Source organism: Pseudophryne corroboree, chromosome 4, assembly GCF_028390025.1.
Source record: "Pseudophryne corroboree isolate aPseCor3 chromosome 4, aPseCor3.hap2, whole genome shotgun sequence".
Taxonomy (NCBI): domain Eukaryota; kingdom Metazoa; phylum Chordata; class Amphibia; order Anura; family Myobatrachidae; genus Pseudophryne; species Pseudophryne corroboree.
Window position 1 is genome coordinate 198,522,364 of NC_086447.1, and position 27,902 is coordinate 198,550,265.

General features: G+C 45.9%; 1 protein-coding gene across 3 annotated transcripts in view; it reads right to left on the minus strand.

Moving 5' to 3' along the window:
- INPP5D (inositol polyphosphate-5-phosphatase D) overlaps positions 1–27,902 on the minus strand; it is a 298,231-nt gene that overhangs the window by 80,813 nt on the left and 189,516 nt on the right. For all 3 annotated transcript variants that reach the window (XM_063915724.1, XM_063915723.1, XM_063915725.1), the window contains 9 exons: positions 24,811–24,934; positions 23,953–24,059; positions 21,642–21,744; positions 21,351–21,547; positions 21,140–21,257; positions 19,281–19,377; positions 16,833–16,971; positions 15,251–15,359; positions 14,264–14,352 (listed from right to left, as the gene is read on the minus strand). In XM_063915724.1, the coding sequence (XP_063771794.1) occupies positions 14,264–14,352; positions 15,251–15,359; positions 16,833–16,971; positions 19,281–19,377; positions 21,140–21,257; positions 21,351–21,547; positions 21,642–21,744; positions 23,953–24,059; positions 24,811–24,934 (1,083 nt within the window). The remainder of the gene's footprint in view (positions 1–14,263; positions 14,353–15,250; positions 15,360–16,832; positions 16,972–19,280; positions 19,378–21,139; positions 21,258–21,350; positions 21,548–21,641; positions 21,745–23,952; positions 24,060–24,810; positions 24,935–27,902) is intronic.

A 27,902-nucleotide genomic window follows, 5' to 3' on the forward strand; every position in this document is an offset into this window, starting at 1 on the left:
CAGATTCTCCTCTCCTGGAGAGAAGAAGTTAAAAGTAGGCAAGTATGGATCAGCAGCGCTGTGTGTTTCACCTGGGACGCACTCACTCAGGGGCTTATACAAGAAGGAGAACTGAAGCTGAGTGCTGGATTCCAAGGGCAGCTACGGCTGTGAAACACACCGCTCTGCTGATCTCTGGGTCAGGCAACCATCATACATATTATATATAACATAAGGTATGTTTATATGTTTTAACTGCCCCCTGCATGCTACTAAGCAGTGTCACTTGATAGGTGGGAGGTAAGTAACTGAAATGGGTGTAGACTGTGTGGTGTGGGTTCACGTGGACTCAAGGGGACTATATGCACCGCACGCCCTGCACCCATTATAGATGAATTACTGACCAGGAGCTTGCTTTCATTCTGACATGGGTAACCGGGCATTGTACCACAGTCTACTGAGCAAGTTTAGGTCTCCGGGAAAATGTCTGCCGCACCATTTCCCTGGTTATTTGTGCTACAGCGCTAACAAGGGACTCCAGAGCGGTAAACATGGGTGCAAGGTGTGCAGTGTGGGCCCTGAATGCTGCGCTCACATGACCTCTGCATCCAACAACAGGCATGAATGTGCTATTTAAAACTGCATTGGCAGAACAACTCACTTCCTAGTAGAGATTCACCCTGGCTCCAGGTCTTGCTGCTTCTACAAGTGTTACTTCTCCTGTTAAATCTACAATTGTCAGCACTCCTGCTATTCTACCGCGTCTGGAGCCCGATTCAGACCTGTTTGCTGTTGTGCATTTTTTTCGCACAGCGGGCGATTATCGAACTACTGCGCATGCGTATGCACCACAATGCGCACGCGCATCACCAAACAGTGACAGGAAGAGGACATTTGTAGGTGGTAAGTGGCTGTTTTCTGGGAGTGTCTGGAAAAACACAGGCGTTCCCAAGTGTTTTCAGGGCAGGTGAGTGTCGTCAGCTCTGGCCCATATCAGCCTTATTCCTTTGCACTGGAGGAGTAAGTATTGAGCTACACACAAACTGCACAGAATGGGAAAAACATTAGATGGTGAGTGTGATGCAAACTGTTTTGCAGCTGTCTGCTGACTGAGGGGAATTTTCGCACAGCGTACACATGCAATCGCACACTTGCATGGTGCAAATGTTCACTCCCCCTGGGTGGCGACTATCTGATCGCAGGACAGTGTAATGTGCAGCACAGAGATCAGGTCTGAATTAGGCCCCTGCTTCCTGCAACATTAAGTTCACCTGCTGCCTTCTGTTACATCAATCCAGCTGCTGTAAACTAGTGATCAGTCTCCTGCTGCATCAGTTCTCCTGTTTAACCCACAAATGCCAACACTCCTGATATTCTCTCTAAGGGCTGGATCTAGGGGCCTAATTCAGAGTTGATCGCAGCAGCAAATTTGTTAGCAGTTGGGCAAAACCATGGGGGTCATTCCGAGTTGATCGTAGCTGTGCTAAATTTAGCACAGCTACGATCATGTTCCCAGACATGCGGGGGGAAGCCCAGCACAGGGCTAGTCCGCCCCGCATGTCTGGCCGCCCCCCCTACCCGCACAAGTACAAAAGCGCTTTTGTACTAGGGGGGTCATTCCGAGTTGATCGCTCGCTAGCAATTTTTAGCAGTCGTGCAAACGCTAAGCCTCCGCCCTCTGGGAGTGTATTTTAGCTTAGCAGAAGTGCGAACGAAAGGACCTACTCTGCGCTTGCGATCTCTTCAGACCATTCAGTTCTGGATTTGACGTCACAAACATGCCCTGCGTTTAGCCAGCCACGCCTGCGTTTTTCTTGGCACGCCTGCGTTTTTTCGAGCACTCCCTGAAAACGGTCAGTTGACACCCAGAAACGCTCCCACTTCATGTCAATCACTCTGCGGCGGCCATTGCGACTGAAAAGCTTCGCTAAACCTTGTGTAAAAATACATTGACCGTTGTAAAAAGTACGTCGCGCGTGCGCACTGCGCCGCATACGCATGCGCAGAAGTGCCTTTTTTTACTTAATCGCAGCGCAGCGAACATTTTCAGCTAGCGATCAACTCGGAATGACCCCCATGGTTCCTGCTTCATGAGTTCTCCTGCTGTATCCACAAGTAACAACACTCCAGCTATATTCTAGAAAGAAGTGTTGGTGCTCTCCCTGTTTACACTAAGGTTTACTCGCTGCTGCCTTGTCCTTCTGCACTAGAGCATGTGCATCCTGGCCTCGCTTCCAGTTCACTAGTCTGGGACTCTCACAAGTCTTCTGTTACCCCCGCTCTCAGTCTTAAAGACCAGTGTGTTCTTTACCAGAGTCACATAGTGTCCGGATCCACTGTTAGCACATCATCGGTAGCGGGTGTCTGGTCAGCTTTCTCTGGGTATCTGGTAGTGAGGGCTAATACTAAGTTCAAGTGCCAGTTCTGGTTCTGTCTTAGGGTGCAGGTTCCAGGCCTGTGTGTCTGCACTCCAGTGCACAGACCTGAGTCCCTCATACCTATCCCTGACACCGAGTTCTGAGTTCCAGTGGTAGCTTATCCAATCCTGTGCTTCCTACAGTACAGTGTCCCTGAGTTCCCAGGAGAAGGTACCAGCTCTATGCACCTGGGTTCAGGTGGTGGGGTTGAGTTCTTCTTGAACCATTTCAGGTGGCTGTGCTGAGGAGCCCAGATCTGCACTCCAGTCCAGTCCCTGACCTAGGGATCAGCCCAGGTCCCAGTGTTAATCTGGTTATGGAGATTCTATTACATTTGTCCAGTCTCAGCTCACTTCAGCTTCAACTAGACCCTAGGGTCCTTGTTCAGATCAACTTAAAAAACCCAAAGCGTGACACATTTTAGTAATACTGCTTTCACATCGTAATCACGGGTCGCACTTGGGAATTGTACATGGGTCCTTCCGAGGTGCGACCTGCCATGAGACCCCTTTCAAACTGGCAAAGCAACCCGGCAATATGCTGGGTTGGGTTGCTATTGGGGACGGGAGCGGAGGCTGCGCCCGCGTCATCTAGGGTGGGTGAGGATGCAGCACTTTGAGATGTGCTCATCTCTACACCGCCTCCTCCATACTGTGAAACGGGTCCCGAATCGCATCGACCCGGGTTACCCATTCACACTGCACCTGTAATAACCCAGGAATAATCCTGCTTTATTCCTGGGTTGAAATACCGGGTCAGGCAGTCCGGGAATTCAGGACTTACCCCTTTCACACCGCACATTGACCCAGCAATATAAAGGGTTATTTGTGCGATGTGAAAGGGGTATCACAGAAGCATTTACTCTACTGGCATCCAAAGACAATTTTGATGACTTTTGCTATGTGAAATGCACCACTCACAGCCTTGTTTCTTTCTATTCCTCTCTTCCACCCCCTCATTAGTTGCTTCTAAGGTAATGTGAACCAATATTCAACCTAAGCACACACACACTAAGCAGTAACATGACCTGAAATGTAGGATGTTATGAGGAAGTGCTCAGAGTGAAACTTTCATACTATGGTCACTTACCATAAGCTGCTGACCCCAAATCCCCCTCTGCATCCCTTCCTGATCACTCAGCTAACCCAAAAGGCCCGTACACACTGGTCGATATATCGGCCGTTCTCCTGAACGGCCGATATATCGCGGGACCGTCGGGCAGTGTGTACGGCCGATACGTCTGTGAACTCCGTCGTTCACAGACGTATCCAGCCGACGGCCAATATATCTACCGATATATTGGCGCGTCGCTGTGTGTGTACGGGGCGGTCGGCCGACCGCCCGTACACATGCTGCGGCGGCCGGCGGTGATTGACAGCTGAACTGGGCAGGCGTGTGTACACGCCCGCCCAGTTCATGACGTCAGTCCCCGACGGATCAAGCAGTGTGTATGCTGAACACACTGCTCGATCCGTCCATAAATATATCTGCAGATCAATTGATCTGCAGATATATCTGTTAGTGTGTACCCACCTAAAGAGTATGACACCAGGGCTACAGTCAGACAAATGAGTACTCTTGTCGATTGCAAAAGTAAGGTGAAATTTCCTTTATTAAACTGCTGAATTCCATATGGCCACTATTGAACTTCAGTTGTTCAGGGTTCACTATTGGAAGCTTTGCTTTTGTGTTATAAAGACACAACGCTAAGGTGTTCCTATTATCTGTGGTTCACAAACTGTGGTATGAGTATAAACATTACAGGGTAATGGGAAATAGATTTATACACTTTAGGGAGTACATAATGCCATATAGTTTTGAAACATTGCTGTACATTGAGTACTGCCTGGTGTTGGGACATATACCTCTCAGTGACGTGCGGTGAGGTCAGAGACTGGGGAGGCACAAATGGTGGAGGCTTTCAGTGCCAGGAGCCTGTCTCACCCCCTACACAATTTAACTGTTATGTCCCTGCACTACATCCATGCAAACACAGGGAGAACATACATACAGTAATAGCCAGATCACAGCCTTCACCCTAGTATTGTGAGTAAACTGGTGTGGTGAGGTGCCTCCCATAGCCCCCTCACCTGCAAAAACACAGCTGGCCTGGTGCAGCAGGTTACACAGGGCAATACAATCATCAGTGATATTGCTAGCAGCACCTGGGGAGGGAGAGCACTTCCCACAGATGCCACACACACTCATACACAGAGAGTCCTGTCCCCACACTCACTGCAGATTACATACACACAGTCCTGTCCCCACACTCAGGGGCAGATGTATTAAGCCTTGAGAAGTGATAAAGCAGTGATAAGTGGAATGTGATAACGCACCAGCCAATCATTACGGGTTTGAAAAAATAAGAATTTACTTACCGATAATTCTATTTCTCGGAGTCCGTAGTGGATGCTGGGGTTCCTGAAAGGACCATGGGGAATAGCGGCTCCGCAGGAGACAGGGCACAAAAGTAAAGCTTTCCGATCAGGTGGTGTGCACTGGCTCCTCCCCCTATGACCCTCCTCCAAGCCAGTTAGGTACTGTGCCCGGACGAGCGTACACAATAAGGGAGGAATTTTGAATCCCGGGTAAGACTCATACCAGCCACACCAATCACACCGTACAACTTGTGATCTAAACCCAGTTAACAGTATGATAACAGCGGAGCCTCTGAAAAGATGGCTCACAACAATAATAACCCGATTTTTGTAACTATGTACAAGTATTGCAGATAATCCGCACTTGGGATGGGCGCCCAGCATCCACTACGGACTCCGAGAAATAGAATTATCGGTAAGTAAATTCTTATTTTCTCTATCGTCCTAGTGGATGCTGGGGTTCCTGAAAGGACCATGGGGATTATACCAAAGCTCCCAAACGGGCGGGAGAGTGCGGATGACTCTGCAGCACCGAATGAGAGAACTCCAGGTCCTCCTTAGCCAGGGTATCAAATTTGTAGAATTTAGCAAACGTGTTTGCCCCTGACCAAGTAGCTGCTCGGCAAAGTTGTAAAGCCGAGACCCCTCGGGCAGCCGCCCAAGATGAGCCCACCTTCCTTGTGGAATGGGCATTTACATATTTTGGCTGTGGCAGGCCTGCCACAGAATGTGCAAGCTGAATTGTATTACACATCCAACTAGCAATAGTCTGCTTAGAAGCAAGAGCACCCAGTTTGTTGGGTGCATACAGGATAACAGCAAGTCAGTTTTCCTGACTCCAGCCGTCCTGGAACATTTTTTCAGGGCCCTGACAACATCTAGCAACTTGGAGTCCTCCAAGTCCCTAGTAGGTGCAAGGCACCACAATAAGCTGGTTCAGGTGAAACACTGACACCACCTTAGGGAGAGAACTGGGGACGAGTCCGCAGCTCTGCCCTGTCCGAATGGACAAACAGATATGGGCTTTTTTGAGAAAAAAACCACCAATTTGACACTCGCCTGGTCCAGGCCAGGGCCAAGAGCATGGTCACTTTTCATGTGAGATGCTTCAAATCCACAGATTTGACTGGTTTTAAACCAATGTGATTTGAGGAATCCCAGAACTACGTTGAGATCCCACAGTGCCACTGGAGGCACAAAAGGGGGTTGTATATGCAATACTCCCTTGACAAACTTCTGGACTTCAGGAACTGAAGCCAATTCTTTCTGGAAGAAAATCGACAGGGCCGAAATTTGAACCTTAATGGACCCCAATTTGAGGCCCATAGACACTCCTGTTTGCAGGAAATGCAGGAAACGACCGAGTTGAAATTTCTTTGTGGGGCCTTCCTGGCCTCACACCATGCAACATATTTTCGCCACATGTGGTGATAATGTTGTGCGGTCACCTCCTTTCTGGCTTTGACCAGGGTAGGAATGACCTCTTCCGGAATGCCTTTTTCCCTTAGGATCCGGCTTTCCACCGCCATGCCGACAAACGCAGCTGCGGTAAGTCTTGGAACAGACATGGTACTTGCTGAAGCAAGTCCCTTCTTAGCGGCAGAGGCCATAAGACCTCTGTAAGCATCTCTTGAAGTTCCGGGTACCAAGTCCTTCTTGGCCAATCCGGAGCCATGAGTATAGTTCTTACTCCTCTACGTCTTATAATTCTCAGCACCTTAGGTATGAGAAGCAGAGGAGGGAACACATACACCGACTGGTACACCCACGGTGTTACCAGAACGTCCACAGCTATTGCCTGAGGGTCTCTTGACCTGGCGCAATACCTGTCCCGTTTTTTGTTCAGACGGGACGCCATCATGTCCACCTTTGGTATTTCCCAACGGTTTACAATCATGTGGAAAAAACTTCCTGATGAAGTTTCCACTCTCCCGGGTGGAGGTCGTGCCTGCTGAGGAAGTCTGCTTCCCAGTTTCCATTCCCGGGATGAAACACTGCTGACAGTGCTATCACATGATTTTCCGCCCAGCGAAAAGTCCTTGCAGTTTTTGCCATTGCCCTCCTGCTTCTTGTGTCGCCCTGTCTGTTTACGTGGGCGACTGCCGTGATGTTTTTCCCACTGGATCAATACCGGCTGACCTTGAAGCAGAGGTCTTGCTAAGCTTAGAGCATTATAAATTTACCCTTAGCTCCAGTATATTTATGTGGAGAAAAGTCTCCAGACTTGATCACACTCCCTGGAAATTTTTTCCTTGTGTGACTGCTCCCCAGCCTCTCGGGCTGGGCTCCGTGGTCACCAGCATCCAATCCTGAATGCCGAATCTGCGGCCCTCTAGAAGATGAGCACTCTATAACCACCACAGGAGAGACACCCTTGTCCTTGGATATAGGGTTATCCGCTGATGCATCTGAAGATGCGATCCGGACCATTTGTCCAGCAGATCCCACTGAAAAGTTCTTGCGTGAAATCTGCCGAATGGAATTGCTTCGTAGGAAGCCACCATTTTTACCAGGACCCTTGTGCAATGATGCACTGTTTTTAGGAGGTTCCTGACTAGCTCGGATAACTCCCTGGCTTTCTCTTCCGGGAGAAACACCTTTTTCTGGACTGTGTCCAGAATCATCCCTAGGCACAGCAGACGTGTCGTCGGGATCAGCTGCGATTTTGGAATATTTAGAATCCACCCGTGCTGTTGTAGCAGTATCCGAGATAGTGCTACTCCGACCTCCAACTGTTCCCTGGACTATGCCCTTATCAGGAGATCGTCCAAGTAAGGGATAATTAAGACGCCTTTTCTTTGAAGAAGAATCATCATTTCGGCCATTACCTTGGTAAAGACCCGGGGTGCCGTGGACAATCCAAACGGCAGCGTCTGAAACTGATAGTGACAGTTCTGCACCACGAACCTGAGGTACCCTTAGTGAGAAGGGCAAATTTGGGACATAGAGGTAAGCATCCCTGATGTCCCGGGACACTATATAGTCCCCTTCTTCCTGGTTCGTTATCACTGCTCTGAGTGACTCCATCTTGATTTGAACCTTTGCAAGTGTTCAAAAAATTTTTTAGAATAAGTCTCACCTAGCCTTCTGGCTTCAGTACCACAATATAGTGTGGAATAATACCCCTTTTCTTGTAGTAGGAGGGGTAATTTAATTATCACCTGCTGGGAATACAGCTTGTGAATTTTTCCCATACTGCCTCCTTGTCGGAGGGAGACCTTGGTAAAGCAGACTTCAGGAGCCTGCGAAGGGGAAACGTCTCGACATTCCAATCTGTACCCCTGGGATACTACTTGTAGGATCCAGGGGTCCTGTACGGTCTCAGCGCCATGCTGAGAACTTGTCAGAAGCGGTGGAACGCTTCTGTTCCTGGGAATGGGCTGCCTGCTGCAGTCTTCTTACCTTTCCTCTATCCCTGGGCAGATATGATCTTATAGGGACGAAAGGACTGAGGCTGAAAAGACGGTGTCTTTTTCTGCAGAGATGTGACTTAGGGTAAAAACGGCGGATTTTCCAGCAGTTGCCGTGGCCACCAGGTCCGATGGACCGACCCCAAATAACTCCTCTTCCTTTATACGGCAATACACCTTTGTGCCGTTTGGAATCTGCATCACCTGACCACTGTCGTGTCCATAACATCTTCTGGCAGATATGGACATCGCATTTACTCTTGATGCCAGAGTGCAAATATCCCTCTGTGCATCTCGCATATATAGAAATGCATCCTTTAAATGCTCTATAGTCAATAAAATACTGTCCCTGTCAAGGGTATCAATATTTTTAGTCAGGGAATCCGACCAAGCCACCCCAGCTCTGCACATCCAGGCTGAGGCGATCGCTGGTCGCAGTATAACACCAGTATGTGTGTATATACTTTTTATGATATTTTCCAGCCTCCTGTCAGCTGGTCCTTGAGGACGGCCCTATCTATAGACGGTACCGCCACTTGTTTTGATAAGCGTGTGAGCGCCTTATCCACCCTAAGGGGTGTTTCCCAACGCGCCCTAACTTCTGGCGGGAAAGGGTATACCGCCCATAATTTTCTATCGGGGGGAACCCACGCATCATCACACACTTTATTTAATTTATCTGATTCAGGAAAAACTACGGTAGTTTTTTCACATCCCACATAATACCCTCTTTTGTGGTACTTGTAGTATCAGAAATATGTAACACCTCCTTCATTGCCTTTAACGTGTGGCCCTAATAAGGAATACGTTTGTTTATTCACCGTCGACACTGGATTCAGTGTCCCTGTCTGTGTCTGTGTCGACCGACTAAAGTAAACGGGCGTTTTAAAACCCCTGACGGTGTTTTTGAGACGTCTGGACCGGTACTAATTGTTTGTCGGCCGTCTCATGTCGTCAACCGACCTTGCAGCGTGTTGACATTATCACGTAATTCCCTAAATAAGCCATCCATTCCGGTGTCGACTCCCTAGAGAGTGACATCACCATTACAGGCAATTGCTCCGCCTCCTCACCAACATCGTCCTCATACATGTCGACACACACGTACCGACACACAGCACACACACAGGGAATGCTCTGATAGAGGACAGGACCCACTAGCCCTTTGGAGAGACAGAGGGAGAGTTTACCAGCACACACCAAAAACGCTATAATTATATAGGGACAACCTTATATAAGTGTTTTCCCTTATAGCATCTTTTTTATATATTTCTAACGCCAATTTAGTGCCCCCCCTCTCTGTTTTAACCCTGTTTCTGTAGTGCAGTGCAGGGGAGAGCCTGGGAGCCTTCCCTCCAGCCTTTCTGTGAGGGAAAATGGCGCTGTGTGCTGAGGAGATAGGCCCCGCCCCTTTTTCGGCGGCCTCGTCTCCCGCTCTTAACGGATTCTGGCAGGGGTTAAATATCTCCATATAGCCTCCGGAGGCTATATGTGAGGTATTTTTAGCCAAAATAGGTATTCATTTGCCTCCCAGGGCGCCCTCCTCCCAGCGCCCTGCACCCTCAGTGACTGCCGTGTGAAGTGTGCTGAGAGGAAAATGGCGCACAGCTGCAGTGCTGTGCGCTACCTTTAGAAGACTGAGGAGTCTTCTGCCGCCGATTCTGGACCTCTTCTTACTTCAGCATCTGCAAGGGGGCCGGCGGCAAGGCTCCGGTGACCATCCAGGCTGTACCTGTGATCGTCCCTCTGGAGCTGATGTCCAGTAGCCAAGAAGCCAATCCATCCTGCACGCAGATGAGTTCACTTCTTCTCCCCTAAGTCCCTCGTTGCAGTGATCCTGTTGCCAGCAGGACTCACTGTAAAATAAAAAACCTAAGCTAAACTTTTCTAAGCAGCTCTTTAGGAGAGCCACCTAGATTGCACCCTTCTCGGCCGGGCACAAAAATCTAACTGGCTTGGAGGAGGGTCATAGGGGGAGGAGCCAGTGCACACCACCTGATCGGAAAGCTTTACTTTTGTGCCCTGTCTCCTGCGGAGCCGCTATTCCCCATGGTCCTTTCAGGAACCCCAGCATCCACTAGGACGATAGAGAAATTACAGTTAGGAGCTGATTGGCTGGTGCGTTATCACCTTCCACTTATCACTTCTTTATCGCTTCTCCAGACTTAATACATCTGCCCCTCACTACAGATTACACACACACAGTCCTGTCCCACCACTCACTACAAATATTACACACACTCACAGAGAGTGTAGGTACTGGCAGCTACTCCCCCCAGTCACTGTCCACGGGTGGCTGCTGCTGGCACTGCGGGTCCCCATTTCCCTCCTCCACTGCCAAGAAGCTCAGCTTCGGTGTCTGCCTTTCTTCACTTTCTGGATTGGTCACATGACCAATCCGAGCTGTCTATCAGAGCTCACACACGCCCCCACTATAAGGCATGCCTCACATTTCTCTGTTCTATGCTGTCTGATTGGCCGCTGTGTAGCCCCGCCCATCTGTACAGGCAGTGTCCGACAGTGTGAGAGATGAGGCTGAGCTGCCACTGTCTCATCTCTGTCTCTCCCTGCAAGTTCCAGGAGCTCTGCAATTCTGGCAAGTTTTATCTATAATGATGATTGTATTAATACAAAGAAGATGCTTATACTGTAAGTTATAAATATCTGCTTTCTGTTCTTCCAATCATTTTTATAGTGAGAACTCTGAGTATGATAGGGAGCATGACAGGGGCGGCTCTGCCTCCCCTGACTGCACGTCCCTGATACCTCTCCTCCTCGGACTCTCCACCTCTCTACAAAACTTCAAATGGCTCTGAAGACCCACTTCTTCACCAAACCCAGCCTAATCTCATCCTAACCCTCTGTTCCACTCTCACTGTCTACCCCATCTGTATCACCCCTGTCTGTCTGCCCCTCCCTTTTAGAATGTAAGCTCTTCACAAGCAGGGACCTCAACCATCATATTCTCATCCTTCACTTACTTAAACCGTCTTCAATGGCACAAAATCCTGTGGTTTTCTGATACTTATGTCAGTGTCGTCTGCTGCTGTAGTTATGTTTATTTACCCCTACATTGTCAAGTCACTATTTTCCTGTTTTGATTATTTTATGTACTTTGTGTACTTTTGGCACCATATAAATAAAGGATAATAATAATAATAATAATAATAATAATACAATTGGGACATGATAGGGTAGAAAGTAACAGTATATTGTGTGAGACGCTTACCTACTGATCACAAGTCAATGAAATACAGGTTGAGTCTCCCTTATCCAAAATGCTTGGGACCAGAGGTATTTTGGATATGGGATTTTTCCGTATTTTGGAATAATTGCCTACCATAATGAGATATCATGGTGATGGGACCTAAATCTAAGCACAGAATGCATTTATGTTACATATACACCTTATACACACAGCCTGAAGGTAATTTTAGCCAATATTTTTTATAACTTTGTGCATTAAACAAAGTGTGTCTACATTCACACAATTCATTTATGTTTCATATACACCTTATACACACAGCCTGAAGGACATTTAATACAATATTTTTAATAACTGTGTGTATTAAACAAAGTTTGTGTACATTGAGCCATCAAAAAACAAAGGTTTCACTATCTCACTCTCACTCAAAAAAGTCCGTATTTCGGAATATTCCGTATTTCGGAATATTTGGATATGGGATACTCAACCTGTAATAGGTTTACACAGAATAAAGATAACTTTTCCTTGCCTTGACCCGTCAACTGCTCATTGAGGGACAACATAAAATAAGACACAGATGCATGGAGAGGCGGGCAGGTTGCTGATATTGGGGGTATTTCAGATCTGATCGCTGCTGTGCTTTTTCGAACAACGGGCGATCAGATCTGAACGCTGATGCGCCGCATAACAGTGACAGGATGGTGCAAAAAATTTGAACGCACGGGCATTCGCAAGAAGATTGACAGGAAGAGGCCGTTTGTGGGTGGCAACTGAGCGTTTTCCAGGAGTGTCCGGAAAAATGCAGGCGGGCTCAGGCATTTTGAGGGAGGGTGTCTGACGTCAGCTCTGGCCCTAATCAGGAGGATTCATTTGCAGCAGCTGAGTAAGTCCTGGGCTGCACAGAGACTGCACAAACTGATTTTTGTGCAGCTCTGCTAACGAAGGGGTCGCACCCTTGCACAGCGCTTTCCCCTCCCCCTGTAGGCGGCGACTATCTGATCGCAGGGCAGCAAAAAATGCAGCCCAGCGATCAGATATGAATTAGGCCCATTGAGACGTGTTAGAGGGGATATTTAAGGCGCTGGCTGAGTTTCTTGCTAAGTGGAACAAGGACCCCTTTTCTGGAAGCAGACTGTGCCTATGATAAATTCATGAATTAACTAGACTAGTAGACACTTGGTTCTAAGATGAAGAACATTTGGAGGAGAGCTATTTGATTATCTATTGGACAACAGAGGTACAGTAATTTTCTGAGTTCCCCTCTTTACAGAATGAGAGGTTATCATATAGAAAAAATGAAATATGAAAGTTCTTTTGGGATCTGTCATCTGAATTGAAACGTACAGTATAAATGAACCATTATTAGTTTATGCAGTGGAATTAAAACTGACATTTTATAGTTTATTGGACTGAATATAAAGATGTCAGTGAGGATATATTTGGATGTTCATATGATGTAGGTTCCCCAGCCCAGTACATCTTATTGTAGATGGGAATGTAATTACAATTGCAGCATTATATATATAACAAGAATAATATTCTAGAAAGAAAAGAACTTGATAATCGGAAGAAAAGGTTTGAGGCTTAGGAAGAGTCTTCATTGTAACAACTGCTAATTCATATTTGAGGATGGAGCAATCCATAGGTAACTATAACAGTTCAGAGAAAGTTCTTAGATATATAAAACAGAAAGGATGAATGGTCTCAAAGCTGGCAAGGTATTAAAGATGGTTTCCTCAGGTTGAATGAGAACTATGCAATAAAATTATAAATAAATGAAAACTGTCCTTAATAATACCAGAGAAAATGTCTAGGCGAAGACTGCAGACCTTGGAAGTATTCCTGATTTACAGTTTCTCCCACCTAGTTGTCTGTGGTGAAAACAAACCTCCTAATCCCAAAAAGAAGCAAACAGGATACCTTCCATGGGAAATCTCAGATGTACGGCCTGTCCATAAAGCCAACTGCATCTCTGAAGGCTTGGAAGCTGGATGCTAGCTGCCCAAGTCTATTTCCCACTGATCTTCATGACAAGTTGCAAACTTTCCTCTGGGGTCTGACTCCTCGAGGAGCAGATAAATGATCTGTGAGTTTATGACTCCTGACCTAACTGCTCTCACAGCGGGACAGAGAAGGGGATTGATCTCGCTTTGCCACTGAGGAATGAAAGCTACAAAATCTCCTCATGAACCACGTCAGGTTCAACCATTTCGGTTTTAGCCCACAACAGCAAAATTTGTTGCTGTGCTTGCCAGGACCTAAATATGGCATCTAGGGCAGGTAAATATATTTACGAAAACCCAATCCAGTCCCAAACCTGGATGTACTCCCCCCAATCGGACCTAATAGGAACTATGAGGAGAAATAAACAGGACATCTGCAGTGCACAATGACAAGTAATACTGTAAAACAGGCACTTCCTGAGCGACGTTGCTCATTTTATCGGCAAGTGTGTAAGCCAACAGCGACGACCAACGCGCGGCCCCGCGGGTCGGCAACGATCACCGCTGTCGGCAGTGCATGCATGCTCTATCTGGACTGTCGTCCAGGAGCTGCATGCACGGCCGGCAGAGGCGTAACTTCACTGAGAGATATGAGCGGCCGGCCCGGGAGGGGAAACACTAGACGACATCTCTCACAGAGCGACATTGTCTAATGTGTATGCACCTTCTGATACAGTGCGGAAAGCCAGGTTGGCTATGGACTGCAAAACTGTTCAGAACAAATTGCAGTGTAAAAATTGTACACTGCAAAACAGACCCCACAGTTGGAGATGTGTCTGCTGCTGTACCAGACTTTTGGTAAGCTAACGAGAGCACCCCACACCCCTTCCTCCTCCTTTACTATGAGAAGCCTATTTTAAGAATTACTCACCCCTGTTGCTTTTTGCTTGGTGTAGCAGTATCGTTCTCTTGTTCCTCTTTCATAGCGATATGTTGGGGGAAAAGTGATCTCTTCTTCAGCTGTAGTAATAGATCCAGACAGAGAGAGTCCTTTATATGAGTACGCTGTATGTACTTGTCTAACAGTCCAGCTAAGATGACTAAATGCTGGCTACTGCAGTAGAGTGAAAGGGTATGTAGAAGCTGGGACAGGACTGCACTGCTAATTCTATAGTACAATTAGGTGTAAAACAAAACTGCTATTCCCAATACATCAGATGGCAGTAAATATAAAATGACAGCTCTGCTCATCTGGCTAGACAGTCAGAGAAAAACACCTGGCTATGACGATATATAATACATATAGAGTTCAGAGACCTGTATTAGATTGTTGACTATGAAGGAAATGTAATAGCCTGTGAGATGCATGCATCGGTGAGATGCCAGTGAGTCTGCCCAATGTTTTCACGTAAAAATCATATAGGCAAACCAGGTTGGTTTTGTCTTTTAAATGATTGCTACTTTAAAACATCAGGCAGACTCGCCAGAATCTCATTGACGCATGCATCTCACAGGCTATTACTTATATGTATAGGGGGATATGTCTTATAGTGCTAGATACATTGAGGGCGTTTCAGCGGCCGCGCCTATCTGGTCTGTGCATACCCTTTGTCTGCAGCGTTTTCAGGGTTGGCTGAGTGACGTCACACGCAGCCGCTCTGAAAAACAATGGCGCCGGACCTGCTGCCAGCGCAGACAGAGGGCAACCACAAATCGATGCGTCCGCATCCCCAGCATGTCAGGAGATGGACGCAGATCTTGCTGCAGATGAAATGATCTGTGTCCATCTCTGAATAAGGTCCATAGACAGACCTCCTTGGTTGGGTATAACTACAGTAATCTACATTGGTGGGACTGCTTTACATTTTTTCCATGTGGTCCAGAAATTGCCAGTATGGTAATCAGCAATGTAACTTACTGAAGTGGAGGAAGATTTGGCTCTCCTTACGCTCCGTGTTTAGCTGGTCATAGGCCAGCAGCTCCTGGTATTGCTGAAGTTTAATCTTCTGAACAATGTTCTCTGCCTCCTGTTAAATGTACATATTTAAATACAATGTAATTTCAGCAAAACCCAATATGCATCAATACATAGTAACATAAATTAATTCTCCTTTGGTGTCAAATAAGTTTTTATACTGGAAAAAGATATTCTGTAAATGACTATATTAATCACTAGTTACTGTACATCCAACATACTGCAAGGAAAGTGACAGTAGTCCTGTAATATACAGCTAGTTTCATTATATTTATACCAGAAACAAAGCACACACAGAGGTGTATAATGCCGGGGGACCCTTGCGCAGCGAGGCTCGCCTTACCATCGGGATCCGGTCTGAAGATCGACAGTGTCTAGGTCGACAATGTTTAGGTCGACCACTATAGGTCGACAGTCACTAGGTCGACATGGATGGAAGGTCGACAGGGTTTCTAGGTCGACATGTGCAAGGTCGACAGGTCTAAAGGTCGACATGAGTTTTTCACATTTTTTTATTTTTTTGGATTTTTTCATACTTAACGATCCACGTGGACTACGATTGGAACGGTAAAGTGTACCGAGCGAAGCGGTAGCGGAGCGAAGGCACCATGCCCGAAGCATGGCGAGCGAAGCGAGCCATGCGAGGGGACGCGGTGCACTAATTTGGGATCCCGGTCACTCTACGAAGAAAACGACACAAAAAATAAATAAATCATCATGTCGACCTTTAGACCTGTCGACCTAGCACATGTCGACCTAGAAACCCTGTCGACCTTCCATCCATGTCGACCTAGTGACTGTCGACCTATAGTGGTCGACCTAAACATTGTCGACCTAGACACTGTCGATAAAACGAACCACACCCCTTACCATCACCCAGCAGTGACCACAAAAATATCACCCAAAGGCTGGAAGATGGTGCTGCCAGCACAGTATTTAGGGATGGGAGGTGGTTTATAGATAGACAGGCAATAGGTTGACACCATAGGGTTAACAGTCAAAAGGCCGACAGGATCAAAGGGTTGACAGGGTAGACACATGTTTTTTAGTTGTTTTTTTTAATGCTTTTACAGATTTTGCCTCATTTACTATTCATGTCACAAACTATTATCTATAGTAACCTTGTGGCGAGCGAAGTGAGCCACCAAGCAAGAAGCATAGCGACGCATTTCAACAAAGTTGGGTATAAAAAAAATATTTAAAAACACAAAATAACACAAAAAAAAATTGGGCCAATCTCATGACCCTGTCAACATTTTGATCCGGTCGACCTTTTTAAACTGTCAACCTTTTGATCGTCGACCCTATGGTGTAGATCTAATTACTGTCTATCTTTATGATGTCTCCCTTCTGTAGCACACCCCATAGGGAGGGGGACTCACTGTACGGCACTAGTAAGGTCTGTACTGGGTGCAGGGTGTGCAGGGCACTGCACTCCCTGCACCCATTACAGATATGCCCAGAGCACCAGGTTCCTGTATATAAAGGTGACCCAAATATGACTCTTCCCATAATAAATACTTACAGTATTAGGCAGCTGGACACGGTAGTTGAGATCCCCAAGCCAAAAAAGATGGGTAAATCGATGTGAGAGATTGAAAGGGCTTAGCTTCTTGTCACCCAGGACCAGGAAACGCAGTATGTTAAAGTAATTCTGCTTCCTCCTAATGAGAGCAAAAACAATAGGACAGAGTACATTAGGGAGTACTAAACAGTAATAGAACAGTAATAAAACAAGACTGGGTAATAACAGACAGAGAGATACTGTAAGTTTTTGCAGTGAAATATGAGTGTATTCTGTATGTGTTTTTCTTTAAATGTATGTAATAGGATTTTGAAACAGCGAGCTTGTTTGTTATCAACAGAAATAGAGATGTCAGGTAGGTAACTACTATTGGCTGGTGGAAATATTATTCTGTTATTGAAAGATTAGTTTGAGACGAGATGACCTATAAAACAAAATGCCAGAAAAAGAATAAGCAATGCGCACCAAAACAGGTAAGAAATCTAGGGAGGATAGGTAGATCTGAGTACCATCCGCATACAGAGGATACTGAAATCCGGAAGAGCTAATTCATTTGCGGAGACATGGTGTAGATTGAGAAAGTACCTAGGACCAGTGGCGTCACTATGGGGGTACAGGTCGCACCCGGGTGTCACCTGCCGAGGGGTGCCACCACAATTCCGGCTCCCGCTCAATGATAGGAGCTGGGTGCTGCAGGATAACATTACATGCAGCACTCGACTCCGGCCACAGGTAGGAGCCGGCACTGCAGAAAGACAGTCTTTGGGGGCAGACCAGCATTTCTAGGTCCCCCAGAGTGACAAAAATGGGGATTGGGCAGCGAAGTCACTCTCCCTTCCCACGAGGCCATGTCCCTTCCTGTGAGACTACACCCCTTCGCCTATGCATAGGACATTTTACCCACATTGGGTGTACACCCTTGCGTCCGAATGTGCAATGGACTGAGGCACCCACAGTCAGTGTCTGTAGATGCTGAAATACCAATTGTGATTCTTTAGTTTCTCCGTTCGAGTATGGCCTCCTATGTGAGCAGTTGAGTGTCTCTGCACTCTACCACTTTCAGTGACGCACCCTTGACAATCCCATAAAATGCTCATAAGACAGACCATTTCCATTCATCCAGGGCACCCCCCTGTCACTGCCCAGGACCACCTGGGTCATTTTAATCACATTTCAGAGACAGTGCATATACCATGAGCCAAAATTGCCACTCCAACGATATCTGGATGCATGCGCAGTGTGATACAGAAGCATGCTCAGAAAGCAAAGATCGCTTCGCTGCAGCAGACATCAGCAGTGCATACGACTCAGAAGCAGGACCCTAGCACTGGTAGCGTTTGTATGACTGGTCATCAGTGTCAAATGCAGCAGAGAAATCCTGGAGAATAAAAAGTGAATAATGGCCTGTAGACTTAGCAGTGATGAAATCATTGACCACTATCACTATCTATTGTATAAATGTGATTGTTTAAAGGGACCTGAAAGTTTAATGCTAAATTATGTCACACAGGATATTGTACATGATCCGTGTAATGTATTTCTATAACATTTCCCTACAATCTATTTTCATAAACTAAATACTAGTTCTTGCCACTGGAATCAGTCACTAGGATTGCTAGACTGTATCATCTTCACTGACAGTGGGCCGGATTCAGAGATGGACGCAGAACACATCGCTGCTGCATTCTTGTAAAAATGCTAATGCTGCAGACGGGGTCTGTAGGTAAAAGAAGCCTCTTGCCATCATCTGCCATCCATGGGCTGTGTCCAAAGATGCATCATCAGCTCACAAAGCTTACTCAGAACGGCCGCCGCTACTGCTCACCCAGGACCAGGAAATCTGCATCGGACGTCGCAGACCCTGGACTCAGCACTCCCAGAAAACGAGAAGACATGCCCCCAATTTCAGGAATGCTCTACGTGTCTGCCCCCAAAAGGAGGCTTAGGTGGCACTATGTGCAATCATGCAGGAGCCATTCTGCACATACAGTCCCATGCTAGGTGCAAGAGATCCTCAGAAACAGACTTCCCTTCCCTGTATACACAACTCACATGGAGCTATTGATACACACCCATGACATTCACATGACACTCACAAGTCAGGGTGGTTATGTGCAGTCACTTTGCCACTGACCAGTTCACACCCTGAAACACCCTATTCCATGGAAAGACAGATCCAGCCAGGTGGCATCCAACTCTGAATAGGATAGACACATACCTATATGCACAGTCACTTCTGTGCAAGCGCTGTATGCAAAACCTTGCCACCATCGTCCGCGAAGAGAGATGCATATGATTCAGAATGAGCCCCTGTGTGTATACAGTATATAGACTTATACAGGCAGATACTATATAGAAGCACATAGACGGTGTATATAGTTATGTATAAAGTCATACAGCTAGTGTACATATACAGACATATAAGCATGCATAGAAGTGACACAGTACCTGAGTTTCTTCTCACTCCCTGAAGTAAGGTGACTGTTAATAAAGCCGAATGAGGTCCCATTAAACATAAAAGAGGCACCAACCGCTCCTTTGTTACCTATTTACAAACATATTTTCTACATTAAAGGCTGTTCATCTTAAATTGTGCACACACAGCAATGTCAATGGTTTTCCTGTTTCCATAGGAGTATATGTGATGAATGGTGAACAGGACACAGTATGATTTACCCAGTGTGCAAATGGAACAGTTCATTGAGGTCATATATAGGAGTGCATGAATTACTAGAATTGGGTATCAGAAAGGCCATTATGACTGACAATGGGTCTGATTCAGAGGTGTGCTAAAATATGAAAAAGACACAGGAAACGTCTTGAGCGAAAAGACTCCCGGCTTCTGTGATCCGCTGCTGCATCCGAGGACACAGCATCAGATCATCAGTGTGAACACCGCAAATCTGAGTAACCCTCAGGTTATTCAGGATGTCCGGTTAAATCATGCTGAAGGAGACAGTAAAGCCTTTTCAAGGATGCAACCAGAGCCGGCCCTAGGTATAGGCAAACTAGGCAATTGCCTAGGGCATCTGGTATGCCTAGGGGCACAAGCAGCTTCTGCTGATTAAAATGATATGCAGCATGCCTATATTCTGTGTGTAGCATTTCGTATGCAGATACAGCCACAGTCGAACACAGTATAATAGGCACCCGACATTAGCAGAGCTTCCAGTTGACTCACGCCAGGAAATATATGTGCCATTATTTGTAGAAGGGCACTAATGATGTGCGGCATATGTGTAAGGGACATTATGTGTGTCATTATGTGTATAAGGGCATTAACAATGTGCAGCATATGTGTAAGGGAAATTATGTGTATAAGGGCATTAATAAAGGTTAGCATAATGTGTAAGGTGCATTATGTTTATAAGGACATTAATAATGGGTGTCATGTGTAAGGGGCATTACTGTGTGGTATTGTGTATAAATGCATTACCAATTTGTGGCATTATGTGTATAAGGTGATCTACTGTGGCGTAACGTATAGAAAGGGCACTACTGTGTGGTCTAATGTGAATAATAATAGCAATATGGTGTGGTGTAATGTGAATAAAGAGCAATATGGTGTGGTGTAATGAGAATAAAGAGCAACATGGTGTGGTGTAATGTGAATAAGGAGCAGTTTAGTATTATGTTATGTGAATGAGGGGCACTACAGTGAGGAGTAACGTATATAAGGTAAAGTGGTACTACTGTGTGATGTAATGTGAATAAGGGACACTATCGCATGATAAATTGTGAATAAAGTTGCACTACTGTGTGGTGTAATTTGAATTGGGGAACTATTGTGTGGCCATGCCCCTTGCCAGCAAAAACACATACCTTTATGTGCTGTGCGCCAAATGTGCACACTGTTCTTATTTAAATTACAGGGGATAGGAAAACAAAAAAAGGACTACTACGGGTGGGGGTGATGGTACTGGGAAAGGGGTGTAGGGTCAGAGGCGGAACTAGCGGTGGTGCTAGGGGGCACCAGCCAAAAACTTGCCTAGGGCATCATATTGGTTAGGGCCGGCTCTGGATGCAACAACTGGTTCAGTAAGCCTAGAAAACGGGGCCGACGTGCACCCATTTTCTGGAACGCTGCCCCCAAACACCAGCAGCATATCAATCATCACAGCCACCATTCTGGGCATGGGCAGATCTATAAACACTGGAGATGCACGCAAACATCAGGTTTCTGTACGTCTCTGAATTAGGCCCCATGCTGCCTGTAACAAACATACGGCCACTGACTAAACCTGGAAAAAATAAGAATGAATTAGAAAAATAAAATAATGAATGTAAAAATTCCATCCGTTCCTCACCGAGAGTGTTGGCGATTCCGGTCTTCACACTGTTGGTGCAAATGTGGCTAATTCGGTGAGCATGTTCTTGTTTTGCTAGGATCACAATTCGTATGTTCCAGAGTGTTTGGATTGTAATCTAATGTAAAACAATAATCACAATTTCTTACTTAGGGACGTCGCTATATTTTCTGGGTTTTTACTTTTAAATATTTTGAAATGTCCGTATTACCAGTTTGTACTCTGCAGTGGTAATCTCATTTAGAGAACGAAGTAAGATTTCCACCCATTCCTTTTCATTCAGTGGATCCTCCTGTGTGCCAATCACATATATGTCATGCTCTATGTAATCTGCCGTCTCATCACGCGTCTTGCCTTGCCCTTTGCACAGAAACCAGGACGTGATCTTCTTTGGTGGGGGAGCACATCCTGTTACAATAAAGCCAGGACAACTAGTTATCACACTGTTTACAGCTGGTTGAGACAGTTTTGTACCAAGGTAAAAGATAACAGCAGGACTGACCCATATTCCATGTACCAGTGAAAATCGTCAGCAAGTCAGGTTCTAACTGATCTGAATGTTTGTTTTTCATCTGCTGGAGAACTTGACAAAACCCTTCTCGTTTCTGTAAAACAGAAAAGAGAGGTGAGAGAGTTACTGACTGGATTTACTTACTACATACTTGCCTACTCTCTCAGAACGACTGGGAGGGCTTCTGAAAATAGCGTTGTGCTCCCGACCTCCCAGGAAAGTCTCTCGGAGCTGGCCTCCATCACCCGCATTCCCCGCTTACCCACATGCCCCTGCAGCTGTCTGTGAAAATGGGCGGTCCCTACTGTGTAATTCCGGTAATATTGGCATTGCCCCCACCCACTGCCTTTCCTGCCATGTCACACCCCCTCCCTGCCCCCTATGACAAGCCACCCTCTCTGTATTGCCTACCGCTGTGCCAACCTGGCTGCCTCCTCCTGGAGGGAGCACACATAAAGTCGGCAGCTATGACTTACTAGCAGTTGTGACCTGTTCAGAGAAAGGTCAACTGTGTATGCTGATTATGGCTGCCAAAGTATCTCTGATAAACATGTACAGTATCTACTACTTCAGCGGTTGCCAAACTGGGTGCCATTAAAGGCGGTTGCCAAACTGGGTGCCATTAAAGGCAAACCCAGTGACAGTGACTGCCAATCATAAAATGTGTGGACATCCAGAAGCACAACCCTGTCCCCCACCACATACCTAACCCTATGGATGACTTGTAAGCACAGATTACTAAACTGAATAATTTTTTAATGAATTTCTCAGTACAAAACTTTTGGCCTAGGAGTGGCGTGAAAATAAAGCTGATACTATAAGGCGCCATGGTTCTAGAAAGTTTCATAACCACGGTTCTACTTTATAGATCATAATAAAGTCAACTTGTAAACAAAGAGCCTGTCATAAAACAAATGGTCTCTGATAACTATTTTCATCAGATTTTTCTTTGCCATTTTCTATATTCTATAGGGCCAACATAGCATAGAATGCCCATGTGTAGACTCAAATCGCTGTAACTGCCTTAGGATATTCTCAATATTGGGTCTCAATATGAGTTTTCAAATGCAATGAGCAATTTGCAACTGTATCCCAAATGTAGACTGTATCAAGTCTTCTCAAGAGACGATAGTTCTTTATGAGTCTGACTTCTAGTGGATACAAATTATGCTGGGTGTGTTATTGGGGAAAGCAAGGTGTGGGTGTACTAAAGCCGAAAATGTGGGCAAAACTCATTTCCATATGTACCAAGCTCTGGAATGCGGTTCTGGAGCTTGTACCTGGTGGGAAATGCCATCTTCATGTGGCATCACCCTATAGAATCCTATGGGCTTCTGTTTGCATTTTTCCCTAAAAGGGATCTTCCAGCACCCCAAGCGGTGGCGCATTTAACTCTGCGGAGAAGAACTCCCAGATCCTAAACCCAGAAGTCCTTCTATCGCAAAGCTCAGCTTTTATCGGGGAGAGCTGTCCTTTGTCATTTTAATCACATTTCTAAGTACATACCGGCAAAAGTGGCAGGATGTATTGCATTGCGGATGCGATGCATAGTACATCCCACCCAAGATGAGAGGTCTGGTGGCACTCTGGATAATTTCAGAGCTACAGATGTGTTTATGATGCAGAAGTATGTTTAGTAATATTAAAACTGTTCATACACTGAATACTTGGGGAGATGGGGAATGATAAATACTGTATACATGCATAAAGATTGATTTGGTGTAACAATTACAGCTTTACCACTCCATAAACCAGTGTTTCACAACTCCAGTCCTCTTACAGCGGCTGTGGTGTGTTTAAGGTGGTACCTGAGGCTAAAACATCCATGCAATTTCCTTTACAAAAGATTTACATGGTTTAAAGCCAAAACAAAGATATGTCTTAATAAACTTTACATATCCTGTGTAAGTGACCGGGCATTATCTACTGATAGTGGAGACAGATTCTGTACCATCATTACAAAAGATAGCATAAATTGGGTATGGGATGCCGACGGCTGGGATCCCGGCGGTCAGCATACCGATGCCGGGTTCACAGCCGCTAGAATGCTAGCAAAGGGGCGAGCGCAACTAAACCCTTTGCGTGCTCGGTGGCTTGCTGTGCTCACCACAGGTTCTATTCCCACTCTATGGGTGTCGTTGACACCCATGAGTGGGCAAAGCCCCTGTCAGACGGGATTCCGGCTGCTGGTGACATTGTCAGTGGTCAGGGTTCCGCCGTCGGTATCCTGACCGCCGGGATCCCGACTACTGGCTATGTAACTACATCCCATTGCGCAGATAGTGTTGAAATATGTACGTACCTTGGAATCAGCAAAAATATACTCTTTCCTTTGGGTCTTTTCCTTTTCGGTCTCCAGAACAATTATTAGTTTATTTGGCAACTTCTGCGATTTGACCAACTGCAGAACTGAAGACAAGCAAATTATATACCTTGCATATGTTGCTGAAAGTTTTAGGTTATATAAAATTACCAGAAAACCTTTTTTTAAAGTTTCCCCAATCTCAAACTTTTTTTGTGCCTAAAGGGGAATTCTCCATATGCCTATATAAAGCCTATCGGCTCCTTTTTGCTAAAACTGCCAGAGATGGATCTTAAAGATCCCTCTCTATCCCCCACACTACGTGCAGATGTGCAGGCCGATAACCACGCATGTTCAATAGGGCTCCTGGGTCATAAACCCATAAGTCCTCACAACACAAACGGCAGCTCTTATCGGAAGAGCTGTCCTTTGCGGAACAGTCACAATTATTTATGCATTCGGCATTAATAAACACTGCTTTCCATGCAGTAAGTGGTGAGATGTATTGCATACAATATGTGTTGCCTCATTCTGCTGCTGCTGCGCCCGGCACAATTTACTATTCACAATCGTAGTTGAAAAAAATGCTTTAAAAAAAAAAAAAAACTTGTGTCGAGCATTGCCATGTTGACCTTTTGAACCTGTCGACTTAAGTACAGTCTTTTACCTGTCGACCTTTTCATGTTGACCATTTGGGGTATACCTGTTGACTGTCTATCTTTTTACTGTAGATCTATCAACCAGATAAACTTTGTTTTGTGTTTGACTTTGAAACCCTATGGCAGAACATTTTCTATTCCATCTAACATCTATGTTCGCAGGGCTAAGTAATTGCTATAGCAGATAAAACAAACATACTTTTCTTGCTGTTATAGAATTTATCATCTGGTCCATCTTTTGCTTTCTTGATGATAAGTTTTCCCATTTCAACATCAACTTTCAGGTGAGTCTTTTGAGATATGCCTAAAGAATCCACTTTAACCTTCAAGAACAATCAATACAAAAGTATATTCAGTTTAGATGGAGCTGCAGAGGGTTTGTGTGTCTGGTGTTTATAAAATTGGAATTCAATAAAAAAGGCTGGAATACTACAAAATGTTGCAAATAATAAAGCAGGGGGCAAAGTGTGCCTAATGCTGGGTACACTACACACTAAACGATGTGTGCACCTAACGACGGCACAATGCTACAGCGCGATACATCACGTCGGCCGTACACACTGCACAATGCAGTGGATGACAGTGCGATGTACAGTACCATTCTACGCTGCATTTAGCAGCATGACGTCATTTAATGCACAGTCCCATCTGCCGTGCAGCACAGTCAACGCGATATATCTGTGAGCAACGTCGTATATACACATGTGCAGATGCTCAGTGTGTACCCAGCATAATTCCTCATGCTCGCACATTTTAATTACCACTAGAAAACTTTTAAAGTGACTTTGCAATGCTATACAGTGATGCTGAAATACCTTTTACTAGGGAATATTGTACATTTTTCATTTTTAACTGTGATTATTGTCATAACTCTGATAAGTGTGAAACATGGATGTTTTCTTATTTGCAGGGTAAAAGTAACTTGCACTTTTCACTTTACAAATATTAAGTATCCACAGCATTTAATGAGGACAGATTCTATGGGGGCTGCTTTAATGAGGCTGCTATGCAGTTGGATTTACCAAGCTCCAGAATGTGAAGCATTCATCTCCATCAGCACCATTGGCACATGCGTTGTACATTCTCTGCATCCAAACCAGAAAGTAGATGCTATTACTCTAGTTCCAGCCCATTGCCCGGTCAAGCTCTTATTACAGCCTGTCTCTAGGCAAGAGATTGCTAAATTCCAGTGAAACTTTGGGGGTCATTCAGATCTGATCACTGCTTTGCACAGCGAGCGATCAGGTACTAATTGCGCATGCACCGTAATGCGCACGCGCGTCGGCCATCAACAACAAAGGGCATCGCCGGTCAGCGATGGGATGGTGCGAAAAATCAGTTCGCACGGGCGTTCAAAAGGTGATTGACAGGAGGAGGCCATCTGTGGGTAGTATCTGACCGTTTATTGGGAGTGTCCGGAAAATCGCAGGCATGCCCAAATGTTTTCAGGGAGGGTGTGTGACGTCAGCTCCGGACCCTATCAGCCTCTTCTCATCGCAATGTAGGAGTAAGTCCTGGGCTGCGCACAGACTGCACAAAGTGGATTTTAGCAGCTCAGCGTACACATAGGATCGCACACTTGCACGGCAAATTTACACTCCCCCTGGAGGCAGCAACTTTCTGAACGCAGGAGAGCAAAATTAGCAGCCCAGTGATCAAGTCTGAATTACCACCTTTATATTTTCAGGTTGCAAAAAGGAGATTTATGGTAGACTTACCATGGTTAAATCTCTTTCTGCGAGGTACACTGGATTCCACAGGGAATACATCGGGGTGTAGAGATGGATCTTGATCCAGAGGCACCAACAGGCTAAAGCTTTAGACTGTTCCAGAATGCACTGTGGGGCCTCCTCTATAACCCCGCCTCCAGGCACTGTGAACTCAGTTTTGTTAACCAGTCCAATGAAGAAGCAGGTAAAAGAGAAGGCAGATGTTAGTCACATAGAACCACATTCTCACGACAGGAGCAGGGACTAGCGGCTAATGCCATACAAACCCAAAGAAGCTAAGTGCGTCAGGGCGGGCGCCCTCTGGAACCCAGTGTACAGCGCAGAAAGAGATTTAACCATGGTAAGTCTACCATTAATCTCCTTTTCTGCAGCAGGGTACATTGTGTTCCACAGGGAATACATTGGGGATGTCCTAAAGCAGTTCCTCAAGGGAGGGGACGAACCTTAGCGGGTATGAGAACCCAGCATCCAAAGGAAGCATTTTGGGAGGCGGAAGTATCAAAGGCATAGAACCTAATAAACGTGTTCACTGGGGACCACGTAGCCACCTTGCACAAGTGTTCTGGGGACCAAGAGAGTCCAACAGACCGAGTAGAATGGACTTTAATAGCAGCAGGAGCTGGGAGTCCAGCCTGCGCATAAGCCTGTGCAATCACCATTCTAATCCATCTGGCCAAGGTTTGCTTATTTGCAGGCCAGCCACGTTTGTGGAAACCAAACAGTACAAAGAGGGTATCTGACCTCCTGATAGAGGCAGTCCTCTCCACGTATATATGGAGAGCCCGTACCACATCCAAAGACCGTTCTTTGCAGAACAATTCAGAAGAGATAAAGGCTGGAACTACAAGGTGAAAAGATGACACCACCTTAGGTAAATAACCAGGCCGAGTTCTAAGAAATGCTCAGTCACGATGAAATATCAAAAAGGGTGGACGACAGGACAACGCGCCTAAGTCTGACACCCTTCTAGCAGAGGCAATAGCCAGCAGAAACAGGACCTTGGCTGTGAGCCATTTAAGATCCACTGACTCAAGAGGTTCAAATGGAGACTCTTGCAGGGCATTCAGGAAAACAGACAAATCCCATGGAGCCACAGGAGGGACAAAGGGAGGCTAAATCCGTAGTACACCCTGAGTGAATGTATGAACGTCAGGTATAGACGTAATTTTTTTCTGAAACCACACAGACAAGGCAGATATGTGAACCGTGAGGGAGGCCAGACGAAGTCCTAAATCCAGGCCTTGTTGCAAAAAAAAGCCAGAAGTCTGGAAGTACTAAACTTGGAAGCATCGTAATTCTTAGCAGCATACCAGGTGAAGTAAGAGTTCCAGACCCTATAATAAATCCATGCAGAAGCCGGTGTGCGGGCCTTCAGCATAGTTTGAATAACCACCTCGGAGAATCCTTTGGCCCTCAGGAGTTAAGCTTCAAGGGCCACGTCGTCAAAGCCAGTCTGGCCAGGTCCGGGTAGACACAAGGGCCCTGAACGAGGAGGTCTGGGCATTGAGGAAGTAGAAGAGGACACTCTATCAATAGACCCTGCAGGTCTGAGGACCAATGC